General features: G+C 40.6%; 1 protein-coding gene across 6 annotated transcripts in view; it reads right to left on the bottom strand.

Annotated features, from left to right (window-relative positions):
- NAPEPLD (N-acyl phosphatidylethanolamine phospholipase D) overlaps positions 1-16,699 on the bottom strand; it is an 81,972-nt gene that overhangs the window by 49,467 nt on the left and 15,806 nt on the right. The window contains exons 1-2 of one of the 6 annotated variants that reach the window (XM_014556102.2): positions 2,931-3,064; positions 2,756-2,821 (exon numbers count right to left, since the gene is read on the bottom strand). The exons of 2 other annotated variants lie outside the window; for them this stretch is intronic. Coding sequence is in view for 2 of the 4 variants with exons in the window: in XM_032484172.1 (XP_032340063.1) it covers positions 3,280-3,500 (221 nt within the window). In the remaining 2 variants the exon portion in view is untranslated. Of the gene's footprint in view, positions 1-2,755; positions 2,822-2,930; positions 3,065-3,095; positions 3,200-3,279; positions 3,879-16,699 lie in introns of those variants that run through there. 3 more of the 6 variants (XM_032484172.1, XM_032484173.1, XM_032484175.1) reach the window with 3 other exon arrangements.

The raw sequence follows: 16,699 nt of genomic DNA on the forward strand, positions 1-16,699 counted from the left end.
ACTTAGTTGAGCTCATAAACAGATAAACTGGCCTCAGGTTTTAATAAAGAACTTGGAGCCCAGAAACTCTTTAAGCTGTCATTAGTTACTTTCACCACACAATAGCACAATATTCTAAATATATATTGTAGTACTGTTCATCAACTCTCTAAACAAGCTGGAGGAATGAACACAGTAGCTTGAAAACAAGTATCTTTGTAATCTGAAAGACCTTTAAAATACAGAAAACAACTTTCAAAACAAATTGTGTCTGCCGTCCAGTTGTCCCAGCTTCAGGATCTTTTGCAAGCAGAACTAGTATCTGCCTAGTTTAAGGAGTGCCCTTAACAATGAGGAAGCTTGGTGTTTCTTTACTCTGACAACTTGACTCTTGTAACTGAGAGACATTACAAAAGAACACATGTCTACACACATTTACTGGTCCATCAGTGTTACTATCTCTTAATCTGAGAAGGCCGCCAAATTAGAAAAACAGGAAAATCTGCCTTCAAGGGGAAAGATCAATTGTTCTAGGTAGCAGGTGCACAGTGAGTAGATTTTCAATCACTTTCAAGAGCGCCGAATCCTAACCACTAGACCACCAGGGTAGGTCAATCACTTTTGAATTTGCACTGACCCATCTAGATGCCAGCCTTGTGCCCCCATAGCCAATGGCACTGACCATTCCCAACCAATGGGTTTAAGGGTGCAATCTGTGGCTGTGATGCTGACCAAAGCTTGCTTGTCCAAACCACTCTTACCTTGGCTTCAACTGGTACCCCTTTCCTACAAGAGGCAGCAGTGTCTACACACATTCTGCCAAAAGCCAGGGCTGCTGCGCTAAGGAACCTTGAACAAATCACTAACATCTCCTACAATCTGTTTCCTGTTTCCCTTATCTGTGAAAGGGGGTTAATAATCACACGTACTGTCTATAAAACCAAATGAAAAATAAATACATGAAAGAATACTTGAAAGAACTTTATAAATCACAATTATAACACATCATTTAACCAGCTTAGTTAGCAAGACCATATCTCTGACATAACAAAACTGCCCCAGGGGACATATGAGTTCATACATAATCTGTTGCAAGTCTGTTAATAAAATACTTAATTGGGAGTTCGAGATTTGCAGATACAGACTGGTATATATAAAATACATAAACAAGTTCATATAGTATAGCACAGGAAACTATATTCAATATCTTGTAGTAGCTTACGGTGAAAAAGAATATGAAAATGAGTATATTCATTTATGACTGAAGCATTATGCTGTACACCAGAAATTGACACATTGTAAACTGACTATACTTCAATTAAAAAAAAAACAACTTAAATACACAATAAATCGTTACTAAATTCAAAAGACAGCTTGAGCAAAGCACTATAAATACAAATAGGTAGAATTCTTTAGTATTCTAGCAGTTAGAATGGTACATTACGTGAACCTTATGCTAGAAATCACATGGTTTTTTTTTTTTTTAATGCCAATTTTATATGTGCTCTCCTAGGTCTTCAGGATAAAGGTGCTCGTTAACCATTAATTATGTGCACAGTTCACTTCCCCAATAAAACTTCAATGAAAACACCTCTTACTTGTTTGCATTTTAATCTAAACTGCCCAGATCAACACAGTCCTCCAGTTACAGCCATATTCTGATTTGCAAAAAAAGAGTAAAATGGAATGGAAAAACCCACTACATCCACAGCTATCTATCACTATGAAGAAAAAACAGAATGAAACAACAAAATTAAAGGCAATAGTACTTTTCCAGACACAGACAAAAAGTTCTTAAAAATTCCAATTTCCCAAACTCACTAATACTCAAAGTAACATAATACTCTTTTCATACAGGATGACTGGATCATCTAAAGCATAACCCAAACCCAAACCCTATGATGGAATGCTTATATTAAAATATTCTTCACACAGTTATAAAGACTAATTTAAAAATTAAATTTTGCATATGAAATCTGTACAACTGGAATTGAGTGAAAACAAGAGTATGAGAAATACACTAAGTATTTTCATCTCTTAGAGACTTACCGAAATTATTGCAAGAAAGCCTACAGAATGTAATGAAATAAAACCTGAAAATTGTGACTACATTTTCAGTCGACTTAAAACAGTTTGAACTGAAGGCAGTATCTCTCTTAAATTATTTTAAGCAAATTTTAAATTTCTTCTCTAACAGAACTAATACTTTCTTGCAACAAAATCAGACTATTGTAGTCACAGGCAATCTTTTCTTCAAGATTATGTAACTTCTTTCTAAATGATACCTATGTCTGAGGCTACATCAAAACCAATGTAACTGAAAATAGAAATGGAACTGCTAGATATTCATTTTTAACAAAGATGGAAATTACTTCTCAATTTCCAGAGAGCTGTATCTGAGGAACGACTTTCTCAATAATTAATCAGAATTATCACACAGCAAACACTTCATGTTAATAAGCCAAACTAAACCAGAGTGAATCATCGTCTAACATATATAGAACTGCAAGGCAAAGAGAACTAAGTGACTTTTTAAAGGTTAACTTTTCTCATTCTCTTAATACTTTACAGGTTCAGCTGATGCATGAGACTCGGAAGCCTATAAAAGCCTATTCGTCTCAATTACCTGGATTATAGGCAAGTTCTATCCAAAGAGAAGGAAAAAACTATCTGAATACCTGTTCTGAAAAGCCAGCAATAATGATAAATTTGAGAAACAAACCCCCAAACAGAAAACTCTAGAAAGTACAGGCTTCCTTCCACCACCTCGCCTCACCTGACTCCAATCTTTAGCTCTTCACTTCCATTCCGTGGTTAACTTTCAAGATAGGAGGGGAGAAACCTGTTAGAACGGATTTTTAAAAGATAAATACTATAGGTGAAGCAGAAATAAATCTCTAAGGAAGTTGTCCACCCACTCCTTGTCCTACAACCCAAGAAGATACACCTACATGTATTCCAATCGGTGAAGCCGCAACCTAGTGATCTGCAAAGAAGATAGGACCTAAAACAAATCCCAGAGATGGCTACTCTCCCAAGCAGAAAAAAAAACTACTGTAGCTCTTCACCCAGGCAGCTTGGGGGTACGGATAGTCAAACGAATTCCTGCCACTCACAAGTGCGGCATCCCCAGGGCTGGGAAGAGGGAATCCACCCACAGCCCGCTCCACTCCGCGGTAGAGTCCAAGCAGCCCCGGGCCGGGGCGTGTACTCGGCTCCGCCCGGAGACCGAGGAGGAAGCGAGCCAAGCCGCGAGGGAACGCCGGCGGGAGGCAGGAAGGCGCGTGAGCGTGGGCTTACCTGGTGCTGAAGGCGGCTGGGCGTGCGCGCTGCCTCCGCCGCCGCTGCTGCTGCTGCTCCTCGGCTGCGGGCCGCCGCGCCCCGGGACCCAGCACCCCCGCGCAGCGGGAGGGGCCACGATGGCCGGCGCCCGGGTTCCTCCGCCCCCGGCCTCGCCGCGCCAGCTCCGCCGTGGGCGCCAGCAGGTGCAGGCAGCCCCTCAGCGCTCGCCGCCTCACCATCCTGGCCGCGAGCTGGCGCCGCGTCGGCGGCCCACCCGGAGCCCCCAGGCCACGTGGGACCCAGGCCGGACTAAGTTCGCTTCGCGTCGCCCGGTCGCTCACTCATTGTGGCCTTTGAATCTGGCAGCCCTGCCAGCGTCAACCCCGCGCTGGCCGCCGCCGCCGCTCCGGCCTTTACCAAGATGGCCGCCCCCGGGGACCCCGTGCAGAGGCCTTGATTTTAAAGGAGACGCCGCGGGGCGCTTAACCCCTCCGCCCGGCCCGCACTGGCCCGCGCCTCGCGCACACGCCGCAGGAGCCCTTCCAACACCAAACTGGCTCCCTGTCCTAAACCAGAGGCTAACTTTCATATCACGCGAACACCTTCCCGGATACCCGCCATAATTACTAAAAGTAAATAGGATCTTGGTGGCCTCTCATCAATTGCGCCATCATAGCAGACAAGCACTTGGTAGCAGGATGCTTACAACCTATGGCTCCATGAGCCTGATACAGAAGAAACTAAACTGTGGTTAGAAATGAGTAAAGTGGGCTTTGAATATTAATGGCAGCATTGCCTTGTCACGGAGTGTACTCATTAACTTTTAAAAAGATGTCACAGTTCTCATCTAAATTTGCTTTTTAAAAAAAAAAAATCTCAGGATGACAAAAGAGCACCAAATTATGATTCTGAGTTTCTTCCAGGATTTCGTTTTTAAACTGCAGGATGAAGACAGCTATTTCAAGAAGTACTTTAAGTACAGACGGATGGAAGTAGAACTCAACAAAAAATAGGCAAAAAGATGCCTCTACAGGAGTCTTCTGGGTTCAGTCCAAGGGCCAGAAAAAAATGCCCTCTGGGACTCCGAACGCAGATATGACTGTTGGAAAATGCAAACAAAACTACCTCGCAATTTAAAAGTGAACGTGCCCCTGTAATGGTGTAGGAATCGGCGTGGACCTTACCCCCTCAGGGTAGTTTGCCACTGCTGCTGAATCTTGTTGACTTAAGTGTGATTAAGAGCTGTTTGCACCTGGGCTGGGCTGAGCGGCACTGACTGAGCGGTACCTCAGGTGTAACAGGAAAAAAAAAAAAAAAAACAAAACAGCGCTACAAACTCAAAACAGTAAATTGAAGTTTCTTGTAGCTCAGAATTTCTTCACAGTGCTCTTAGCTAAAGGTGCCCTTTGTTCTCCTCATTCCAATTCATTATTATGAAGATCTTCAAATATACAGAAAATAAATATGCCTTTTTTTATACCACTTGAATAAGCTGCAGACATCAAAATCCTACACCCCTGAATACTTCAGCCTGCCTCTTCTAAGAATAAGGATGTTGGCTTTAGAATCACAATACCGTTGGCACACAAAAGAAGACAATTCCCTGGTATCATTTAATATTCAGTCCATATTCAAGTTTCTGACTGTCCCAAGAATGTCTTTTACAGCGCTCTTTTTTTCTTGAATCAGGATACTACCTAGGCTCATGCATTGAATTTGCTTACTATGTTTAAGTAAGAAGCAATTTGAAATGCTTCTTACTTAAACACCTGATAACTCTCCTCTACACAAACTCACAGATACAGATAATGAAGACACAAATCTTCCCAGGATGTTTTTCATTGAGAGCAGGTGCTTTAGATAAGCACATCTCCTTAGACCAGGAAAGTCTAGGAGGAACAAATAGTAAGTCTTTTACTGCAGCACTGAGAATGTAATTTAAGCTGTATTAACTAAATAGTAATGTTTATGCTTTCTTAACTCTAGAGAAGTACATAAACTTTATGGACAGTGTTGTAATCTTTACTCGACTTCTAAAGCTTAATGGTTGGTTTTTTCCTAGGCAATGAAAAGCTGTTTAGTACAACAATGTATATCACTCCAGGTGAAGCCTCTAGCATGCCCTGCTTCACAGTTCAGAGCGAAATGAACACTGTACCCTCTGCATTTCACTCATGGTTTAATTTTAGAACCTGACCTGCTGAATTGGGTTTTATTTGTCCTTCCCTCTCATCCACCCCTAGGAAGTCAGGCACTTGGCATATGATAAATGTTTGTCTTCTAGGCTGTCACTGTTAAAAACAACAGGCCTAAAATGGAGTCACTTACGCTAAGTTCCACATCACCAAAGCAAGACTTAGAATTTCGGCTCTCCCAGAAATGGACTCTTAAACCAGTCAATCAGGAATCACCTGGTCAGCACTAGTGAGGTAATCTGCCTGATAGACCGGTGCCATCCCCGAAAGGACAGTGACCTCGTCACAACCAATCCACTTTCTGCTAGTATAATTTCCTTGTCCCACTCCTTTCTGACTGTAAATGTCTTGCATTTTGTACTGCTCCTTGGAGATCCTTTCTGTCTGCTAGATAGGATTCTGCCCAGTTTCATGAATCATTGAATAAAACCTGTAAGACCTTTAAAATTGAGTTGAATTTTAACATTACTTGATTTTTAAATGTTAATTAATGCTGTAAAGAAGAGGGGCAAATTTACACAGTTTCCTATAAGTGGCTGGTGGCCAAGGTAGCATTTTGTTAGAGCAGGAAGATAGTTAGATATGAGCAGAGAAAGGGGGACACAGACCAAATGGCAGGAATTGGGCAAAAAGGAGGGGCACAAGCCAAATGCAGGAAAACACATCATATAAGCACCAGGGGCCCCTGGGCAGAGAAAGAAAAGCAGGAATCTTTGGGCTGATAAGGGGCCACACCTTTTGGCCTGGAGACCAACAAAGAAAGGTCAGAAAAGGCAGGGATTTCCAGTGTCTGAATATAACCTTTTGCTCATCATGCCCTCATTTCAATAAAATTAGCCTTGCAGATCAGAAGTACCCATCATGCCGCCGCCATGACACTTCTGATCCAGAATAAATAAGGACAAAAACTCCCTCCTCCCTTTGGGAAGGCTGAGTTGGGATGATAATCAGGAAATACGACCCCAAGCCCTTCTCTCCTCAATGAATATTCCACCCATTCATTTTACACCCTATGTAACTAACTTGCCAAAGAAACTCAGGGCAGCCGCTCACCTGAGCCTGCCCTCTCTCCCCTTGAGAGTGTACTATCCATCCTTTAATAAATCCTCACTTTACTTTTCTTAACCTCTAAGTCTTGTCTCTGAATTCTTTCTGCGAAGGGACAAGAACCTGGAACACTGGTTGGATACACCAGCAACAATTTGTGGGGACTAGAATTAAGTGAGATTATTTTAACACTTCACAAAATGTTAGGTGCTAGTTAAATTACTTCTGGGAAACCACATATAAAATAATTTTAACACAATCGCTCATCTTTAAAGTGAGCTCTGTAACCAGTACTGTCCTTTCTTCTCCTAGCCTCTAAGCCTAAAGGCACAGAGGACAAGAAGACTTCACTTCAATATGTATTTATAGCAGCATCTGTGGAATTTAGTTTACTACTGAATCAAAAAGTTGTTTTCATGATCATTAAAAATCTATAGATAACCCCAAACAGCAGTAAGGCAGCTAACTTCTCATCAGTGCTCTGTCGTTAACTACCTATTCAACCTTAGAAAATACCTGTCCCACCTCACCAGGCGCCCCAAAATGACCAAGTCTCTGTGGCCACTTGCAGTTGTAACACTGAGTGATTCTTTGAAAAAGATTATAGGCGAAAATACATGAAGACAGTGTGCTGAGTGCAGGGGGAGTTGGATTGCATTAGGCGAAGGATCAGCAAAATTTGACCTGAGGGCTAAATTGAGCCTGTCACCTAGTTTGTTCTGGTTTTGATTCAAACTATTTGTTTTTCAGAGTATAATTTCCTCAACATTCATATTATAGTGACACTTCTTTCTCTTCATGTATTAGAGTAAAAAGCACCTAACATAAAAATGGTTAAAGTGGTAAATTTTGTATGTATAGTTCAGTAGCATGAAGTATATTCATACTGTTGCCAAATATATCTCCAGAACTTTTTCATCTTGCAAATTTAAAATCCTATACTTGCCAGAAAGAGAAAAAAAAATTCCACATATCACTTATATGCGGGATCTTAAAAAAAGACACAAATGAACTTATTTACAAAACAGAAACAGACTCATAGACATAGAAAACAAATGTATGGTTACCAGGGAGGGAAACTAGTGGGGGGGGTGGGAGGTGGAGGGATGAGTTGGGAGTTCGGGATTTTCAGATACTAACTACTATATATAAAACAGATAAACAACAAGGTCCTACTATTCAGAAAACTATTCAGTATCTCATAATAGGCTATAATGAAAAAGAATACAAAAAGGAACATATATATATATAACCAAATCACTATGCTGTCTACCAGAAACTAATACAACATTGTAAACTGACTACAGTTCAATTTAAAAAAAGAAAAAAGCTATGCCTATTAAACAGTAGTCCTCTTTTCATCCTACCCCCAGGCCTTGGTAACCACCATTCAATTTTCTGCTTATGAGGATTTGACAATTTAAATACATCATCTAAATGGAATCATCCAGTATTTGTCCTTTTGTGACTGGTTTATTTTACTTAGCATAACGTCCTCAAGGTTCACCCATGTTGTAGTGTGTGACGAAACTTTCTTCCTTTTTAAGGCTGAATAAAAATATTCCACTTTTTGTATTTGTCACATTTTATTTATCCATTCACCATCAGTGGACATTTGGGTTGCTTCCACCTCTTAGCTACTGTGATAGGGCTGCTATGAACATGGGTGTGCAAATCTCTCCTCAAGATTCTGCCTTCAGTCTTTTTGGATATATACCCAGAAGTGGGGTTGCTGGATCATATGCGGTTTTAATTTTTGAGGAACCTCCATACTGTTTTCTTGACCAGAAACAAGTAGACTGTCAGATATTTCTCCAGCAAAGATAGGTTTATTCGGGATCAGCGGAGAATTGCAGTTCGGGGTCTGCCACCCTGGCGAGCCATGTGCAAGTCCCTGAGACTGCAAGGGAAGGAGAGTGCTTTTATGGAGTGGAAAAGGAAGTTGGGAGGGCTAAGTAAACAAGAGTCCATAGCTTCTCATTGGCTGAGCCTTTGCTGGAAGTACAAGTCTTTTTAATTCCTATTACGGGTTCCACTATCATTGCAAAGCATGAGAGCTCCCCCTTCTGGTCTCCCAACTCTATTTAATTGAGGTTTCTGTTTATTAATTTTTTTGTAGCTTTCATAGTGGCTGCATCATTTTGCAATCCCAACAGAGTACACATGTTACCATATCTCCATATCCTTATCAACACTTTTATTTTCTGTTTTCTTGATAGTAACCATCCTAATGGGTGTGAGGTGATAGCCTCACTGTCATTTTGATTTGCATTTCTCTGATGACTAGGGATGTTGAACATCTTTTCATATACTTGTTGGGTGTTTGTATATTATCTTCAGAGAATTGTCTAGTCAAGTCCTTTGCCTATTTTTATTTTCATTTTTTATTTTTGTTTTTTTTGGGGGGAGGGTAGGTAATTAGGTTTACTCATTTATTTTTAGAGTAGGTACTGGGGATTGAACCCAGGACTTTGTGTATGCTAAGCATGCGCTCTACCACTTAAGCTATATCCTTCCCCCATGCCCATTTTTAAATTGTGTTATTTGATTTTGTTGTTGTTGAGTTCTAGGATTCTTTATATTCTTTATATATACTGGATATGAACCTCTTATCAGATATATGATTTGCAAATATTTTCTTCCATTCCCTAGGTTGCCTTTTTCACTGTTTATCGTGTCCTTGATGCACAAAAGTTTAAGTCTGATATAGTCCTGTCTATCTATTCTTGCTTTTGTTGCCTTTGTTTTTGGTGTCATAGCCAAGAAATCAGTGCCATGTTGAATGTCACATTTTTCCTCTGTTTTCTTCAATGGTTTTCTAACGTTTTAGATTGCCATCTGTTTTTGTACGGCCTGTGAGCTAAGAATAGCTCTTACAGTTTTACGTGGTTGTGGGGGAAGAAAATCAAAATAAAAATATTATTTTGTGATACACAAAAGTCATGCAAAATTCAGATTTGTGTCCAAATTTTTTTTTATTAACAGAGCCACATTCACACATTTACATATTGTCTGACTGCTTCTGCACTACAAGGGCAAGGCTGAGTAGCTGGAACAGAGACACATGACCCACAAAGCCTAAAATGTTTACTATCTGACCTTTTACCAAAAGAGTTTGCTGACCTCTGTGCTAGGCTGCGCTTCTCCCTGGTCTTAGTATCTGAGATGGGCCAGAAAAGAGAAAATACCGGGTCACGGACTCAGAGACAAAGGTTGTGTTCTACCTGAAGGAAAGTGATATTTAAGAAAAAGTTTTCTAAACCTTTTCTTCCTTTTAAAAGCAGAATTAATAGCCAAGAGAAATTCTTTATTGAGCCAGATGATGTCACTTTACAGCAGTGGTTTCCAAAATGGGTTGCCCCAACCCAGTGAGTATACAAGAAAATAGAACTTCTGTTTTATGTTTTTAAATCTTACACTTTTTACTTTGATTGTGAGTTTCATAATGAATATATTTTAGTACAGTATCACGTTACAAAAGTTATAAACAAATATGGGATATTTGTATGGCATCATGGTAAAAAAAATTAGAGACCATGATAGATTTCCAAATGAGAGATGGTGTTAACAACTGGAAGAGGCAGCTGGCCCAAGGAAATACCTAAAAATTAAACTTCTTTGCTTCTTAAGAGTAATTTCACACAATATCGTTGCAAAAACATACTTTGAATCTCATCTAGCATTTATCAGACTAGAAAATAGAGACTAGCCAGATACTGTGTTTCAGTTGTGTGAGAAGTAGTATTTCTCTTACTGATAATTGGTCGGTTTATTTATTTTTTTAAAATCTAAATGATCTTCAAAATGTAAAATCTAAGCCCCAGATAAACTTAGTAAGTAATGTTATTGGTTTGATGATTTTAAAAATAGGAATTCCAGCTTCTGAAAAAAGGCGTTTTCTATATGAATTAATAGCTGCAAAAATACAGCGGAGAATTCTAAAAGTGGAGGGATTACTCTGCTGTTACTAGCCATTTCACCTGGAAAATTCTGTGCCCCCAAGAATAGCACTAAGATAGTACAAGTTAGCATGCTATTTTTAATCATGAAACTTTAGATGTATTTTGTTAAAAAAAAAACAATGAATGAGGAAACTGAAGTAACCAATACATATGTATTTCGTGATTAATGAAAACTTAGTCTTCAAGGGTTTTTTTTGAGCTTTTATATTTGAGTTTATTCTTCATTTAACTTTTAAAACACCAGTTTTAATACTGAAAACACTGCTCGTGTTGAATACAGATTTCAGATATAATCCTTATGCTACTAGGTTGTCAGGAGGAATCCATGACAGATTAACCAGAAGAATTTGGGAAAACCTACTGTGGTTTTCTCAGAGAGAGGACCCCTCTTAACACCTAAGTGGTTCAAAGAACATGATTTGAGGGAAATCTTCTGGGCGCACTGATTATGAAAACTCACTCATTCTTTGTTCTCGTTTTTCGCTAACATTATTTTTGGTTCCTGTGCAGATAGTTTCAACAAAAGATTGGAATTTAGAGTAAAGAATCAGACATTTTCCAAAAATGAAACACCAAAAATTGTTAATGGCCAAGGCATTAAATCTTATTTACCCTTTTTACCCTAGCTAAACAAATACTGTGTCTTCTGAAGGTTGAGGCCCTAAGATAGATGCTTTCCTAATGACTTGTGGGATTAATTGAACTTCCCTTACATTCCGTTTGCTGCCCAAAGAAACTTGTCTTGCTTCCTTCCCATTAGGATGCTTTCCCGCCCTGCTTTGTGCAACGTGGTGTGCCCCTGACTTAGTCAGTGCCCTTCACAGCAGTGAGTGCCCCTCTGGCCAGACCAGCCACTAGGAAACACAGAGCCCAAGGCAAGAGTATTAACAAGGCACACATTCTACATGTCTAGTTATTTAAATGTCATAAATCAAGCTCACAAATGGTTAAGTAAAAGATATTCAATCCTTTCACAAAATACACCTTCATAAGGATGAGGAAGCCCAGGTTCTTTGGAGTTCTCAGCCTCCTCAGAGTTCTCCACCAGACTCTGGGGATCCCTCAGGGAGAGGGGCCTCTGGTCCAGGCTTTGTCCTGTACCATGATGGCTTATACTGGAGTGTACCCACGGGGGCCCTTCCCCATGTCTAAGTTCCTTCCATCCCCCAAAAGAGCCACGGCTTAGCCACCTGTGGGCCTTGGGGTGCACACAGCAGTGCGCTGCCAACTTCAGCAGGATGGACATGGGGAAGAGGTTGGCACAGGCCCTGAAAGCCAGCTTGGGACCATTTTGGCGGGACTCCAAATTACTGGGTACTTGGGGAGCATGTGGACGTGTCTCCAAGGCATGCTTGAGGTGGGGTGCAGCTGAAGGGCCTGGAACAGAGACCCTTCTGAGCTGTGTCTAAGGGTAGTTCTGTTCTGAGCCTTCAGCATGTCCTGAACTGTACACAGACTATCCAGAATCAGAAACAATGCAACCCCTGCATCTGTACAAAAAGTTCACTCCGCCAGTCACCTGGCTCTGCCACCAGTGATTCAGTGAAAAAGCTTTTAGAGGGAGTCCCCTAACCCTTTTTAACTTGCCGAACACATTTCCAGCCCAATGTTAATTCAGCTTGGATGGCATTTACTATGGGCAGAGGGAGAAAGGCTTCTCCTTCTTTCCTTCTTCCCCTCAACCCCCTCAGGAATCTGCCTGTCCAAAGATTGAGTGACTAATGAGGGTCACTTGTCCCAGTCCTTCCCATCTGCCCCTGAATTCCCAGTCCCTAGCCACAATTAGGTGTGTATTATCTGCTTCCAATTCAGGGACCAAGAATACTGCTCTCTGTGGTAAATGGAAGAATCCTCCCTTCCCTCTAAAGTCTCCACCTCTTAACTCCCAGAATCTGTGAGCATTACCTTATATGCCAGGAGAGACCTTACACATGTGATTAAGGATCTTAAAATGGAGAGATTAGCCTGGATTGCCCTGGGGGGTCCTAGCCATAATCATGGGGTCTTTACAAGGGGGAGGCAAGAAGGTCAAAGAAAGAAGGCAATGTGGCAACAGCAGCAGAGATTGGAGTGATGGAGCCACAGCCAAGGAAGGTGGGCAGCCTCTCGAAGGAACCAGTCCTGCCCACAACTTGACTGTAGCCCAGTGAAACTGATTTCGGCTTTTGGCCTCCAGGACTGTAAGAAAATACATCTATTTGTATAAGCCACCAGATTTCTGGTACTTCATTACATAAGTAATAACTACTCTCCTTTAATACACTCTCTAATAAACTAACACACTCTCCTTTAAGTGGTCTTTGAAGTATGATAACAATACATGTAAAATATTTGTCAGCGAGCACAACATTAACGAGTGGACGCATAGCTCTAAACCCTATACTGTGACTTCTAGGTTCAGGTCTGAGAGACCCAATTTCCAGACTTTCTGGGACCAATTCTCCAGGCTGGTGCTAGGAGTGGTGGCTGGAAGCTTCAGAAAAAGGAACAGAAGACCTAGTGTTGAGAGAGGTTTGTACAGAAGCAGCATTTACCAACCCAAATGTGTCCTAGGCATGAGGAAGAAACAGAAGCCTCGGCAAGTTTTTCTCTTCAACTCCCATTTCACTGCCTAAGAGAATTTAGACGGAGGACCTGTTCAGGAAAGCAAACTATCAGCACAGATATTCGTAGTACAGTATGAACTAAGTGTGGAAGGCAGGGAGGAACATAGGAAAGTCTGTTAAGTAAAAATTCTCTCTGTGTCCCGTTGTTTCTGTATGGCCCAGTGAATATTTATTTGCTCAGCATTTGCTCTTTTCAAGCTTCCTATGAATTCACATTTTTCCCTCTGAAGTCTGAGACCCCTACTCCCTACTCCTGTGTCCAGGAAAACATATATACCTCACTTTACTTGACTTTTTGGAATCTCCCATGTTTATAGGGATTCCCTGTGCATTCACAATTAAATTTGGTTTTATTCTCCTGCTAATCTGTCTTAACATCATTTTAAGTATTCAACCAGCCAAAAGAACTAACAGGGGAAGGGGGAAATATTTTTCTCCTCCCATCAGATTGCTTCTGGTCCTGTCGTGAACAAGTCACTAACCACTCCAAGCATTTATGAGGTTAACCTACATAATCACTGAGATCCCTTCCAATTCTAAAATTCAGAGCTGTGGCAAAACATGGCTGGCCTTTGAATTTCACATTCACATGTTTCTGCTGTTACAGCCTATCTTTCCAGCCTCCCTGTCCACCATGAGGCCTCCATGTCAACCACACACACATCCCAGCTTGTGCACACATTGTTTCTTCTGCTGAGAACTGTCTTCCTTGGCTTCACCCCTGACCACTCAGGCTCATCCCAAATGAAGCAACACTCAGGCAACACTCAAATCAAGAATCACAACCTCTGAGAAGCTCTCCCACCATCTCTAAGCAGAATGGCCATCTCTGCCTTGGTGCTTTCAGAGGACTAATAAAGCAGGTAGCTAATTATAGTGTGACTGTTTTCATTCTGTTTCCCAAACCAGAATTTGAGCTACTCATATGCAGATACTCTGCCTGATCCGTATTTATATCTCGAGAACCTACTTTTGTGCTTGGCACACAGCAGGCACTCCTCTCATGTCTGTGGACTGAATAAAAATAAATCAAATGATTCCCTGAATTCTGAAGAGCCTACCCGGGGCTGGACAGAGTAGGAAGTAGGGAGGGATGGAAGGGAAATACAACAGTCCAGGAAATGTATGTTTCAGCAAGACTTCCAGAGCCCTGGAGAAAAAGATGAGGCTGGTTTGGATGATGATTTAGTTCAAGGCTATCCTCAGATACTCATTGTACATGCAATCTAGCATCTCTCTTGACCTTACTGCAAAGTCAGTTTTTAAGTGGAGTTAACAGTGAGCTGCCTCGCACAGCAATCTGCTGATTAGAAGCTCTTAACTGGGGCGGATGGCAGGCGGCCATGCATGGTTTGTTAGCTTTTCATCCTTGTGTGCCGTGAGGCAGAGGCCATGACTTTAGAATTTTATAGTAGCTAGTTAACAACTCTGTCCTTATAGACTGTTCTGAGTAACAACTCATAAAACTGTCTACATTCAGTGTTACTTCTTAAGCATAAGAAATACCGTCCCCCTACTTCCTGAGTGCTCCAGATGTATCTCCCATTTTCCTGATACAAAGAACAAAAGACAAATCTACTCAGAAAAACTCTTTAAAGTGGAAATGAGGTTATCATTTCCACACACCTTAGAAAACCTATGAAATCTTTTCACAATATACAGACTGATGGTAATTTACAATGTCTTTGATCACGCATCCCCTCTTAAAGGAGCCATCTCTATATGCTCCTTTGCAGGTTTATACTGTGTACCTGTGTCAGCTTAGAATTTTATATTTGAGATTTAGCTTATTTTAAGGTACCAGTTATTGTACATTTTCTAAGTACCAGGTACTAAGTGCTTTACAAATCTCATTTAATCTCATAACAAACCCAGGCACTAAGCATCATTATATTATATTTGTAGAGGAGGAAGCTGAGATTTAGAGAGGTTAATTAACTTTCCTGAGGGCACAAGGCTAATAAGATGCAGAAGCAAGACCCAGGCCTGTGTCTGTCGGAGAGTTCCTCTTATCTCTGTTTCATTTCTTTTTTTTTTTTCTTTAAATAGTTAATTTACGGCATTATATTAGTTTCAGGTATACAGCATAGTGATTCAGTATTTTTACAGATTATACTCCATTAAAAGTTATTACACTTGGCACAACATTGTAAAATGACTATAACTCAATAAAAAAAAAGCTTAAAAAAGTTATTACAAAATAAGGGCTATAATTTCCTGTGTTATAAAAATACATCCTTGTTATTTATCTATTTTATACATAGAAGTTTGTATCAATCTGATACCCCATCTTGTTCTTCCCCCTCTTCTTTCTCCCCATTGGTAACTACTAGTTTGTTTTCTATGTCTGTGAATTTGTTTCTGTTTTGCTATATACATTCATTTGTTGTTTTAGATTCCACATATAAGTGATATCATACAGTATTTGTCTTTCTGTCTTGGGCTTATTTCACCAAGTATGATATTCTCTAGGTCCATCCACACTGCACCAAACGGCAGAATTTAATTCTTTTTATGGGTGAGTAATATTCCATTTTGTGTATGTATGTGTGTGTGTGTATCATATCTTCTTTATTCTGCTCATCTGTTGATGGACTCTTGGATTGCTTCTCTATCTTAGCTATTGTAAATAGTGCTATTATGAACATTGGAGAGCATGTATCTCTTCAAATTAGTGTTTTCATTTTTTCCAGATGGATTCCCAGGAGTAGAATTGCTGAGTCATGTGATACTTCTGTTTTTCAGTTTTTTGAGGAAACTCCTTGGGACTGGGGCATCCAAGCTGTGACTCTCACCACTGACTCCAGGGCACATGTCTGCCTGTGTAATCTCCCTTTTCTTCCAAGTCCCCTCCCAGGGGCACAGGACCTGACTGAATTGCTTCTCTTTCCTTTCAACCTGATTACATGTGGATCTTTCTTATAGCCTTGATTGTATAGGGGTCCTTCTGCCAGTTTCTAACTAGTTTTCAGTGAGAACTGTCCCACATATAGATGTATTTTTGATTTGTTCATGGGGAGGTGGAGGTGAAATCCACGTCCACTTACTCATCCATCTTGATTGATCTCCTCAGTTTTAATTCTTGAAGTCAGAGAGAGCAAAGCTAGAGCCCTAAGGACTCCCTATGTGGATCCAGGTCAAAAATGAAATATGGGTTTATTCATATATGTGTAAATGTACACTGAGGGGGACATTAGTGGAGATTATAATGCTTTGTAGAAATTAAAAGATTAACCTACAACTTCTGTCATGTTCTGTGCAATCATTATGATGAAACTTTGTGGACTAGGTTTTGTTTATTCCTTAAAAAAAAAACCCAATATCTGTATAGTATTCTGCAACCTAGGTCTTCTATAGAAGGACAAGGACTTGTGAGAGGATTTCCAACATAGTGAGCTTAGGGCTTACAGAATGTCCCAGATTTGCAGGGACAGTCTGAGATGCACTCTTGGGTTGGTCTTGGTTCCAACAAGAAGCTACTCAACTACTAAAGAGCAAGAATCATCTATTTTAGTGGTTTCTCAGATGTCTACGGATAAGCCCAAATGATTGCATGAAAATTACCAGAGAGATGGGCCTTACCAAGGAGAAGTCTAAGTAAGAGCAACAACTAATATTAATGTAGTAT

This window comes from Camelus ferus, chromosome 7, assembly GCF_009834535.1.
Source record: "Camelus ferus isolate YT-003-E chromosome 7, BCGSAC_Cfer_1.0, whole genome shotgun sequence".
NCBI lineage: Eukaryota > Metazoa > Chordata > Mammalia > Artiodactyla > Camelidae > Camelus > Camelus ferus.